This window comes from Mirounga angustirostris, unplaced genomic scaffold (assembly GCF_029215605.1).
Source record: "Mirounga angustirostris isolate CCGP_5_RB_7025 unplaced genomic scaffold, mMirAng1.0.hap1 SCAF_10, whole genome shotgun sequence".
Taxonomy (NCBI): Eukaryota; Metazoa; Chordata; class Mammalia; order Carnivora; family Phocidae; genus Mirounga; species Mirounga angustirostris.
In genome coordinates, this window is record NW_026991718.1 from 122,614,659 (window position 1) to 122,627,081 (window position 12,423).

General features: G+C 52.5%; 1 protein-coding gene across 4 annotated transcripts in view; it reads left to right on the top strand.

The window, feature by feature from the left end:
- Positions 1-6,969, top strand: part of GDAP1L1 (ganglioside induced differentiation associated protein 1 like 1) — a 47,997-nt gene extending 41,028 nt beyond the window's left edge. For 3 of the 4 annotated variants that reach the window (XM_054510107.2, XM_045885796.3, XM_045885795.3), the window contains one exon: positions 5,514-6,969. In XM_054510107.2, coding sequence (XP_054366082.1) covers positions 5,514-5,857 — 344 coding nt within the window. In that variant the 3' untranslated portion in view covers positions 5,858-6,969. The remainder of the gene's footprint in view (positions 1-5,513) is intronic. The other variant, XR_006792713.3, reaches the window with a different exon arrangement.
- The last annotated feature ends 5,454 nt before the right edge of the window (positions 6,970-12,423 follow it).

Consider the following 12,423-nt stretch of genomic DNA (forward strand, 5'->3'; position numbering starts at 1 on the left):
GGTACAATGCGTTCAAGAGGCCTTTCAGACACCCAAGAGGGGGTGTCAAACAAGCCATTAGGTATTCTAGTCTGCCTTGTAAAGGAGAGGTCAGAATTTGAAGAGAGATCTGTGAGTCTCCATCATATATGTGGTATTTAAAGCCATAGAACTGGGTGATTCATCTAGGGAGAGAGAGGAGGGAGACAAAACAGAGTCAGGGCTGATGTGTCCTTATCCTGCACAGCAAACTGCCCGTGAATTAGGGACTGAAGCAGCAACAAAAACCACATTTATTACATCACACATTTTCTGCGGCTCATGACTTTTGGAGCAGGGTGGCTGGGTGGTTCTAATTTAGGGCTGCATGATGCGGGTTGCGCTCAAGCTGTTGGCTGGGGCTGCAGTCGTTTGAGCTGGAGAATCCACAGCCGAGATGGCTCGTTCTCGTGGTTCATACCTAGAGGTCTCTGTTCCCCGCTGGCTGTTGGCGGGAGGGAGGCCCCGGTTCCTCACTGCCCGCGCTTCTCAATGGGGCCGCTCCAGTGTCCTCACAACATGGCTGCCGGCTTTCCCTGAAACCGGCGAGCGCAGAGAGAGAGAGGCGGCCACAGGGCCTTTTATGACCTACTGTTGGAAGTCACTGTCACTTACGTCACATTCTATTCACCAGAAGCAAGTGACAAACTACAGTCCATATTCAAGGGGAGGGAGATTGGGCTCCATCAGAGAAGTACTGAGTGGCTCATGAGTGCATTTTAAAACTGCCACCCCTGCCCTGAGGTCCCCCCACATTGGGGGAGGGGCAGAGGAGCCAACAGAGCCCGCAGGGAGAGTCGCCGGTGAGGCCTGGAGGACCCTTGTGTCAATGGGACCCAGAAAGGATTGTGTTTTAAGGAGAGAACCGTGTCCAATGCTGCTGGGAGTCTGCATAAAGCAAGGATAGGGAAGCGTCCCCTGCATTTTGTCTCGCGGCTGCTGGTGGCGACCTTGCCAAGGGCAGTCTCACTGGAATGTGGGGGTGGGTGGCTGAAGAGCGAATGCGAGGTGAAGGATTGAAGACAGCAGGTGTAGGCCCCTCTTTCGAGACATTTAGCTGTGGAAGGAAGTAGAGAGATGGAGCCTGAGGAAGGATGTGGGGTGAAGAGAGGAGATACAAGAGCATGTTTTCAGGCCGGTAGGAAGACCCTGGGGGGAAGGAGAAATCGGTGCTGTAGGACGGATGGCGTCCTTCAGGCCGGGGCCGTGTGGGAAACAGGGCACCTTCACGTGGGGTCAGTTGAAGAGGACTTCATCAAGGGACTGTTTACAAATATGTGGGCAGGATGCAGGGAGAGCACAAGGAAAAATGGGGTGCCCTGGGCCTGAGGTTGTGAGGGGTGGGAGCAGTTGCCGGAACCTGGACAAAGAGGCTGTGTGGAGAGGGGGACCGCCCGACAGGTGACAGGCGCTATGCCTTTCTGTCTGTGGACGCAGCCAGCCCACGGGGACCCGCAGAGGGGACGCTGAGGGAAGCAAGACTCCCACCTCTCTCTCTCCCTTCACCCCCACCCCCGCCCTCCCACCTCCTGCCTCTGCTCCCCAGCGGCTGGACCCGACTGGAGCCTGAGGGCTGGGAGCCCCCCTGGGGTATGCATCCAGTCGTCCTCTTGGGGTGCAGGGCAGCGTGGAGAAGGGAGGAGAGTGGATCTGGAAGGTGAAGGGAAGACGTGCAGCCTCGGACGGTGCAGAGAGCCGCAGGGGGCCTGGCCTTGGGAGGGGGTGGCTCGCACCCTCCACTGCGTCAGTGGGGTGGCCAAAGGCAGGGTGCGTGTGCCTGGCTTTGTAGGGTCCGTGGTCGGAGTGAAGGCTCCTGTTTCTGAATGCAGCACGCATTCCCTGAGCGAGGCCTGGGGTCTGGGTGTGAGGAGACGCGGAAGCCGTGTGGCTATGCCTGCAGGACGTGCGGCGGCCAGCCTAGTCCGGAACGCACAGAGGCCCAGGCGTGGCCGAGTGCCCTCCTGGGCACTGTGCTCATGAATCTGAAGGCTGGCTGGTCAGTGTGTCTCCAGCACACTCAGCTGGCAGACTCAGGGAAGGCACAGGATAGGGTTTGTCCCGGGCTGGGGGCTTTTTGAAGGGTACGCACAGCTGGAGGAGAGGGGCAAACGGAAGGACGACCCGCCAGGTAGCTGCACACGTCCGCATACATGGTGGTCGTGGCTCTCAGCATCAGCCCACAGTCTGAAACACAGGCGTGGGCACACTCAGGCATCCATGCTTGGGAACGTCTGTCTGCAGGCAAACAGCCCAGTGGACGGGGGCATACACTGCGCTTATACATCTGGGGTTCCACACCACACAGACGCAGGTGCCCACATGTATAAACACAGTTGCTGCACGGACTTGAGCAGGTGCACACAGGGGCGAACAGATACACCACACGTGCCGCGGACACAGATCTGCATACAGACCCGACAGAGATCGCACCTGTTGAAAGGGCCCGAGGGTGTGTGCAGATGCATGCCTATGTGCGTGCTCATCTGCACACGGGAAGGGGTGTGTTCTGTAGTGGTTACAAGCACAGACTCTGGAACCACATGGCCTGGGTTCAAATCCAGACTCTGCTCTTCCACGTCCTAGCTGCGTGGCTTTGGCCAAGTTACTTAACCTCTCTGTGCCTCAGTGTCCTCATGTAAAGTGGGATAATCAGATAGCTCTGGTGCATCTCCCACTTCACAGACTGCTCCTTCCCCCGCACCTTTGCTGGTTTCTCCCTTTCCGTTACCTAAACCTTGAGTGCCCAGGGCTCAGTCCTTGGTCCTGCTCTCAAATCGGCCTGTCTCCTCCAGTCTGTCGCTGGGGACTGCGGGGGGCCCCGGATCCTGCCTTCTTTCTTTTTTATTTTATTTTATTTTTTTATTCTTATGTTAATCCCCTACATTACATCATTAGTTCTAGATGAAGTGTTCCATGATTCATTGTTTGTGCATAACACCCAGTGCTCCATGCAGAATGTGCCCTCCTCAATACCCACCACCAGGCTAACCCATGCTCCCGCCCCCCTCCCCTCTAGAACCCTCAGTTTGTTTTTCAGAGTCCATCGTCTCTCATGGTTCGTCTCCCCCTCTGAGATCCTGCCTCCTTTCACTGCCCCTCATCCCCATCCTGATCTCACCTCGCTCCGTACTTGGCAGTAACTGCTTCATCCACCAGTCAGAGCACTCCGGTGCCCGCACCGTCGGCTTCCTTGCCCTCCTCTGGCTTTATCGTACTTTGCAAAACCTCAAATGGTTACACCCAACTCTACCTCGTCAGCGCCTGCGCCTGTGAACCCAAGCATGGCTGGAGAAACACTCGTGCCGCCTGGTCTCACTTCGAGTTCATGACCATGAGCCTTAGCTGGCTCTCCAGCTGCCCTAGGCCTCCCTCTGACCCCTCTCCAGGTGACAGCTTAATCCCTTCTCCTTCCTCCTCAGCCTTCCACCTGCTGACTCCAGCCCTCCCCTCACTCACTGGGGAAACCGGAGCGCTCGGACCCCGCAGCGCCTCCCCCACCAGCAGCAAGCAGTGCCCGTACACACCATGTTGTATCAGCTCTAAGAGACACTGTTGTTACAGCACAGCTTAGCATCTCCGAAACTGGAATGTTTCTCACAATCAAAGTTGAATTGGCCCCACTTGTTCTCCCCGGGGTGGCTGCCTTCCACTCCCCGGCAACTTGGATTGGATGAGCTACAGTGCCACGCACTCCCTCGAATTACCGAGAGTGAGCTGTCCTTGAACGAGCAACCTCTCCCCTTGTGTACTAGATGTCCACCCGCTCAAGCACTCCGCTGTCCTCGGTAGTGTCACTGCCCCCTCTCTGCTAGCTCATCCCCATCAGCATGCTGGGTTCTCCCTCCCCGCTTGCAAAGACACTCTTGACCCGTCTCACATTACTGGCGTGTCCTTACCATCACAGCAAAACTCCTTGACAGAGTGATCCTTGCTCACAGTCTCCAGTTCCTCTCCTCCCCTTCTCTCTTGGACTCCCTCCAACCAGGCTTCCAGCGTCAGCATCCACTTCTACTGCTCTTGTCAAGGCCACCAGTCACCAAATGCCACCACAGTTCTCAGCCTCCTACTTGGCCTCTCTGCAGCATTCAAACACCTCCCTTCTTCTCCTTGGGACACTTTCATCTCTCACCTCACAGGTACTCCTTCTCATGCTCCTCTGCTGCTTTCTCCTTGCTGCCCAACATCTGAATCTTGAAGCCCCAAAGCTCAGTCCTTGGCCCTATTCTCAGATCTGTCTACGCTCACTCCCTTGCTGATGTCCTCCCACCCCCATGTTGATGATGCACACTTGAACTAGGTATGCGTACCTCTAACTGCTGATTCATCAACTCCCCTTGGATATCCAATAGGCATCTTGAAAGTTATGTATCAAGAACAAACTTTGGATTAGAACCTTTATTACACTTTACCTCCTTGTCCTGTGAAGGCATGAACCTCTGTGTCTTATCATGCGTCATGTCATGTCAGGTCTTCATGCCCAGCACATACTACTAGATAAACGTGTTGGGTGAATGAATAAATGAATGAACAAGAAGCCACAGAGTGAGAGGGATGGAGGGGCTCAGGCTTTGATGGTGGAGGGCATCAGATTCAGGACATTTCTGAGTTGAAAGGAACACCTGCTCAGAGATGCAGGAGCAAGCTTCCCGGGACAGCAGACCTCACAGGAAGCAGAGGGGAGAGCATTCCAGGCATGAGGCCTGGCAGGGGCAAAGGCCCAGAGATGGATGTGGAGCTCCTTTGGTTTCCTACATCATGTCTTGGCTCAAAACCCTGCAATTCTCCCCACTGACCATGTTCATGTCCAAACTCCTTTGTGAGGCTTCTAAGCTTTTCTCCTAATTTATCTCCATCTACTTCTCTAATCTTGACTTCTCACAAATCACTCCCTGCTCACTGGGCCCCCCAGGCAAGCCATGCCCATTTCCAGTCCCTCTGGCTGCTGTGTTGAGAACAGACTTGGGAAGTCAAGGGCAGAGGCAGGGAGATCTATCAGGTCGGAGAGGATGGTGGTTTGGACCGGGCTGGTAACCGCAGAGGCAACCTCACGCTCTGGATGCGTTTGGAAGAGAAGCTGATGGGAATTGCTGACACACTATACATGAGAGATGAAAGGAAGAGGACTCAGTGTGGCAGGGGGGCATGGGGCTTTGGTCCAAGCCACTGAAAGGGTGGGCACATGATCACTGACATGGGGATGAGTGTGGTGGGGTTGGGGGTGACAATCAGGAGTTCAGTTTTGGACATAACCAGGTTTGAAGTGCATGGTGGATATCCAAGTGGAGCCTGTCAAACGGGCAGACACAGGAGTCTAGAGTTTAGACACATGTATTTGCACTTAAGAGTCAGTTGATTTAAAGAAAAAACACTAACAGAGGTAGTGTAAGCCTTGGGCAAAAGTGATGAAAGCCCTAGGGAGCGGGCAGGTGGGCAGGTGCCAGCGGGTCAGTGGCAGAGAAGGGAGCCCCCCGCCCCATCTCTCCCTTCCACTCCAGGGCAGAAGTGTGAACCATGGCTCTGCGGCTGTGCCTTCACCCTCGCCGACGTTCTCCTGGGAGCCACCCTGCACCGCCTCAAGTTCCTGGGACTGTCCAAGAAGTACTGGGAAGACGGCAGCCGGCCCAACCTGCAGTCCTTCTTCGAGAGGGTCCAGAAGCGCTTGGCCTTCCGGAAGGTCCTCGGCGACATCCACACCACCCTGCTGTCGGCCGTCATCCCCAACGCGTTCCGGCTGGTCAAGCGGAAACCCCCATCTTTCTTTGGGGCGTCCTTCCTCATGGGCTCCCTGGGTGGGATGGGCTACTTTGCCTACTGGTACCTCAAGAAAAAATACATCTAGAGCCAGGCCCGGGCTTGGTGCCTGTTGGTGTCTCTGTCCTGTGTGACCCCCAGCAAGCTCTCAGTAACGCACTGTCTCATGAACTTGGACAGCCACTCCCCGCCCTGTTTGGAGTAATCCTATCGTCAATGTGAAAACATTCCATAGTTTAGAAGTAGACGTTGCCAATGCCGTGAGTTGAGGCCTCAGCTCTACTAAAGGAGAGAAAGAGTGAGTGTGAGAGAGAGGGAGAGAGAGAACAGAAACAAAACACGAATGCCTTTTCTTTTGATCCAAGGTCTCAAGATGGAACTGTGGGGACTGGTTAGGATCTGAGGTGAGTCCCAGGCTGTTTCGTCCACCAAGGCCCAGATTCCGGGAGGTGCTGGGGGCTCCGAGGGCCTGACCCCTCGCCTCCCCTTCCCTCTTGCCCAGGGAACTCTTCCACAGGACAAAGCCAACATCAACACTGACTCTTCTAATTGTTGCCTCCGGGTGGGGCTGGAGACTGCAGACCCCGGGGAGGCCCCTGAAGACCCGAAGGGGCTCCACTCTTCTCCTGCACATGGACTGAGAGCGCGCTGGCTCAAGCCAAGGCAGTGGCAGCCAACCACCAGGTCACGCCTGGGACGACCCCATGAGCACACCCCCTCGTTCCCCCTCCTGATTTGGCCAGTGTGTTTGCTTTGACACTTTACCAGAAGCTCTTGGAGGTAGCATCCATCCATCATCCTCTTCCCATCTGAGGTTGACATTTCCCACCATGGGAGGTGGCCTTTCAGTGAGAACCATCTTGACCTTCTCTCAGAAGGTCAGTCCTGGCCTGAGTGTAGGGGTGGGTCTGGAGGTGGATGGACTAGGGTCCGTCTCTCTTTGCCTATGCCAAAGGCACCTCCTTTAATGCCCACCTTCATCATCACTCGTGGGGCTCCCCCTGTGCCCCACCATGCCACATGGAGGAGGGGGGGTGCCTGCATCCCTGCTGCCCTCCCTGTCATGTCTCACTTTCCTGTGCCTTTTGCATGTTGGGAGAGGGTCTGGGTGTCACTGCCGCTCATGCTTAGAAACCACTGAAAGCCCCCAATAAAGCATTCAGGAGGAGCACTTGCTTTTCATTTCTAAACCTGTGTTGTCCATCCATCTCTCATTTCCAGAGTCTGGGGCCGGAGATGCAGAGACACGAGGTTCAGACTCAGTGCTTTGCAAGAGCAAACAAGAGTTGAGTCCAGGGCTTAGGTTGCTGGTTGTGGGGATGGCTTCTGGATGGATTGTGCAATGCTCTGACCTTGGCCTAAACCCACCTCACTTGGACACAGGGCTTCCCAGTTTATAAAGCATGCTCACAAGCATCTGCTCATATTAACCTGAATGTGGTCCTTCAGGGTACACCCAAGGCACATGCCCCGCAGTCCCCCAGAGGGAAAAATGGGCTAAGATGTCTAAAGAACATTAAACCAGGGATATAACTTATAGAACATAAAGCATAGTTTAGTGACTTTGCAAAAATGTGTAATAATTTGCCCATTTTCGTTTTGTTCATCAAGATGAAAAGAAAAAAAAACAGCCAGAGCCCAGACAGGGCAAGCGTGGAACATGAGAGCAGAGTCACCATCTGGCGCTGCTCCCCGCTTAGGCTACTCAAACATCCACGCAGACTCTCCACTCATAATTAAACTCCACTCAAGAACAAAAACATCATGCTTCATCCCAGTGGGGTTGACTGGTCTGCTCTCACCCTCTCTCCAAAATGAGACTCACAAAGCCTCATCAGTAACATCATTCTGGATGATGTTGCATTCTCTTCTTGTTCCTCTATTTCTAGAGGTCACAGGCACTCCTCAATATGCTGTAACCTACAGATTAAAACATCAGTTTAGCCGTCACTGGCATTCCTTATGCACAATGTATACACACACATAACAAGCAAGGAAGGAAATCCACATAGCTGCCAGGGTCCTCATTTCTGTAACTGATCCCAAGGCCATTGTTGATATTGATAATTTCTCTCTTCCCCACTAGCTATTCTAAATTCTCTTTGTCCTCAACCAACACCTCATGGTTGGGGTATTTTATCTGGTGAAAGGACTCAGACTTTGGTGGTCCTTGGGCTGCTGTGGTCTTCCGTTAATCTTTTACTATTTGCTGTGGAAATACTATGGGGCACCCCGGAGAATCCTCTACTTCCTACACAGAGTCCCACACCACCGTTGCAGCAACAAGCCCATTTACCCTTGGTGATCGGGACTAATCACCGTGGTCTGTAGAGGAAACCTTTTTGTCTGTAGTTTCAATGGTATGAGGAGATCAAAATGGCCAAATGGCAAACTCAACTTCTGCTAATTCAGCTGAGCCACTGAAGTATTCCCCAACAGAAGCATTCCTTCCTTAGGAACTATAACCTCTAAACCATCGAAGTCCAAAGATTCAGGGATGCAAAGTAACATTTTTGTGAATAGATTATTATGTGCAATACTGAGAGCTAGTCTCCCATTTCCACTCAGCACTGAGTGGGTGTGGGAGAAACAGCACTATGGTTTGTACAAAGTATATATTGCATCCTGTAGGACATCACCCCAACACTGCAGCATCTCCTGGCTGGTGCTATAATGTTCTATAAGCCTAGCTGCTTCTAGATAACAGACATGGTAAGACCAGAAATTTCGATAGGTATAATTACACTGCTGCATTCTTTATGCTGTGATATCAACTCCTTGGTCAGAAGCAACTTTGTATGGAATACCAAGACTGGAACCAAAGTGTCCATGGGCGTGGCGGTCAGAGAAGGCAAATCCATATAGAGAATATATAAATTGCTACCCCTCCATGATGGAAGGGGTCAGCGTACTACATCTGCCACGAGGTGGCTCGTTCCTACAGGGAATGGTGCCATATCACGAATTCTGGGCAAGTTGGGCACTCGATGCTGGTAGTAGCTAAATCAGTCTTGCTGAGAGGAAGTCCATGTTGTTGTGTCCACCTAGAAGCTCTAGCTCCATTACCATGGCCATTTTGTATTTGAGCCTATTGAGCAAGCGCTAGGGTGGCTGGGGGAGGGGAATGACTTATACCTACAGAACAAGTCATGGTGTCCATCTATTTGTTGAGAGTCTCCTCTACAGTGAGTACTTTTGGCAGGGATATCCGCATAGAATACAAACATCCTCTCTTTCTGTGCCCCTTGTTACAGATCTAGCCACAGTCTTTCTCTCACAGATCTCCTCATTACCAATCTTCCATTCATCGTTCTTTTTTTTTTTTTAAGATTTTATTTATTTGACACAGAGAGAGATAGCGAGAGCAGGAACACAAGCAGTGGGAATGGGAGAGGGAGAAGCAGGCTTCCCGCGGAGTGGGGAGCCCGATGCGGGGCTCGATCCCAGGACCCCGGGATCATGACCTGAGCCGAAGGCAGACGCTTAACGACTGAGCCACCCAGGCGCCCCCCACTCTCGTTCTTGATCACCCAGCCAAACCCCCCATCCCATGAATATGTGTCGATCCGTATTTTTGGACTTCTGTCTCCATCTCGATACAGTGGACAACCCCACGTACTGCTTGAAGCCCTGTTCACCTAGAGGATTTTCCTTCTCCCATGTCTTTGAGGCCATGCTCGTGGTGCTGTGACCATCCACTTCCAGTTGGCACCAGGACTGAGGTTCTTCTTCTTCCATCATTTGATCATAGGGAGTTCGTCACAAGGCCTTAGGTGTCAGGTGAGGAAGAGGTGGCAATGTGGCAGGAATAGCCAACATAGTCTGAAAGTTTCACTTCCACTTGATAGAATGCTGCTGAACATTGGGTTTGTGATGGGCAGCTCAGGTCGCCTCGTCATTGGGTGTCTCATGGCCAGGTGTTCAGGCGCTACCAACCAGGGCCCAGGTCTGGTAGCAGACCAGAAACTAGTTTTCAAGAGGATGATTGTTATTTGCAGAAGAGGACATGACTTGGTTCCAAGTGCTAGGGGTGTGCACTGAGATTTCCCTACTAGGGCTGGCTGGAGGCTCCACACACCATGTCGAAATCACAGACAACTTAAACACCATTGGATCTGCTGGAACAGAAGACTCGACGGGCAGAGCCTCTTGCACTGCAGCCTGAATCTGCTTTGGGATCCATCCAAGCCCAGCAGTCTCGTGGATTACTCAGCAAATGGTCTGGAACAGCACACACAGATGGGCGTACATTGCCTCTCAAATCCAAAGGGGGCCACCAATTGCAGTGCTTTGATCTTAGTGGTAGGTGTAGCAACTTGTCTTTCACTTAGAGGGGATAGTCTGACATTTCCTAACCCCTGGGTCCCTACAAATTTCACCATGGTTAGAGGCCACTGAATGTTTTGGGGGGTTAGATCCCACCCTCTGGTGTGCGTGGGTCTTACTAAGGCATCTGGTGCACTTGCTATTTCCTGTGCACTGGGTACAGCCCAATGTCATCAATGTCGTGCATCAGTGTTCTGTTATACAGATCAAAGGTCTCTACAGATCAAATTATGATGGAGAACAAAAAAGCTGACAGAGCCCCACATTAAGAAACTGCTGCCCTGCCAAGTAAAAGCAAATGGCTTTTGGTGGTCCTGACTAAATGATACAGAGAACAACATTTTACAGACCAGAGGTTGCATTCAAAGAGCCAGACACTGGGTTGATTTGCTTTAGTAAAGAAACAACATCTGGAAAAGCAGCGGTTTGAGTCACCACCTGATGGAGTTCACCATGAGACATTCTCCAGGAGCCACCCATTGTCCCGTGTGGAAACTAGTCTAGTGTGTGGGTGCGGTGGCGAGTTCTAGGAGCTTTCCCCTGATCTACCCCAATAGCCCTTCTACCTAAATCGGGAGATAGAAATGTCGGGTTGGGCTTAACACACAACTTTGGCCCAAGAGCTAAGTGGAGGCTTAGCCTGGGTTACTGGGGATGTGAGAAGAGGGTGACTGACCAGAAGGAGGAGGTGGAGGTCTGTCTGGCTCTGCTGAGACTCTGAGGTGACTGCCCATGGCAAAGACAAGAGAAGCCATCTCAGTTTGGAGACAGGGAGGGTCTTCAGCTGTTAGAAGAGCTGGCAACTCTGCTTAGAACCTGCAGAGAGACTAACGCCCAGCCAAGCTATGTCTCCACCAAACGCCTAACACACTCATGCTTTTCCCAGGGCACCTGCCTGGGGAGCAAGGAAGTCAGGCCTGGAGAAGTGGGAATAAGAAGGAGAAGGAGTACAGCAGGCAGGGAATGCAGAGCTGCTATGGTGCATACGAAGCAGTTTTTAACAAGAGGGAAAAACATCAAGGACTTAGGAGTGTGGACGTTCAGTGTTCTCCCATTCACGAGGTGAGTGGTAGAGACTGGCCTGGAATCTGTTTCCTGCCTTCGTTCAGGGACCCAGACTCCTTCCATGCTGTTGTCCCACCTTCCTCTGGGACACTGTCCTCATCCGCAGGGCCCGTGATGCCCAGGTTTTATCTGATCAGAAGGGAAAGAGAGGATGGAAGGGCACATGTCCAGGAGTTTAAGACCTACACTTGGGAAAGGGTCACATCAGTTCCACTCACATTCCATGGGTAAGAATTTAATGGCCGGGCCTTGCCCCGCTGCAAAGGGGCTTGGCAATGTCATCTGGTTGGACAGCCTATGGCTAAGGAAGGAGAGAACGGATGCTGGTGGACAGCTAGCAGCTCTAACACAAGGAATAACTGAATGAGAAGAGGCACAGGCAGACGGCTGGAGAAAATCACAGACTCAAAGTCTGGGCTGGAAGATGCCATGAACCTCCGCCCACTTGTTCCACATATGGAGAAACTGAGGCCCTAGACAGACTGCTGTCTGGTTTGGTCAGGATCCCACTGTGAGTGAGCTAGAGCCGAGAGTCCTTTCCCTGGTCCCATTCTGTCTCTTGGAATGTCAGGGAGAGAACCTAGGGTGGAGGACAAGAAGAGTCAACATGTAAACCTTTGCTCAGAATCCATCAGTTGCTGAGCCTTCTAGGAGGTACGCTGGAGGGATGTAGGGATGAAGGGGATGTGGGGCTATCAGAGCTCGGTCACCACCACCACCCCCTGAACTGTGAGAATGGGCATCCGCAAAGTTTCCACTGTCACAAAAAGTCTGTGGTGGGGAGCACAGTAAGGATGTATTTTCTTCAGCTCACCAGCTCTTCACTACCAAAGTCACAGAATCACTTGTCCAGGTCACTCCAGCATATCCCCAAACACCTGTTTGGTCCTCCCCTCGCAACCTGGGCCCACAGTGGCTGAAGGCCTCAGTTTTCCCATCTCTAAAATGGAGCTGATAATACTGATAGCTGCCATCCAGTGAACACTAACTATGCCCTAGGAAATTCACATAAATTATTCCTAACTCCGCAAAACATCGATTTTTATGTTTCACTGATGAAGAGACAGAGGCTCAGGGAGTTAAGTACCCAAGGTACAAGGAATAGACTAGGTTACTGGATTCCCTCACAGGATGATACATGCACAGCCTTTCCCATGTGACTCTGGAGCAGGTCCCACTGTGGGTGGAGCTCGTTCCCTGTGCCACGGATGCTGGGCTTGCCCCTGTGACCACCTTGGGCCAGTGGAATGTTAGTGGAAGGAC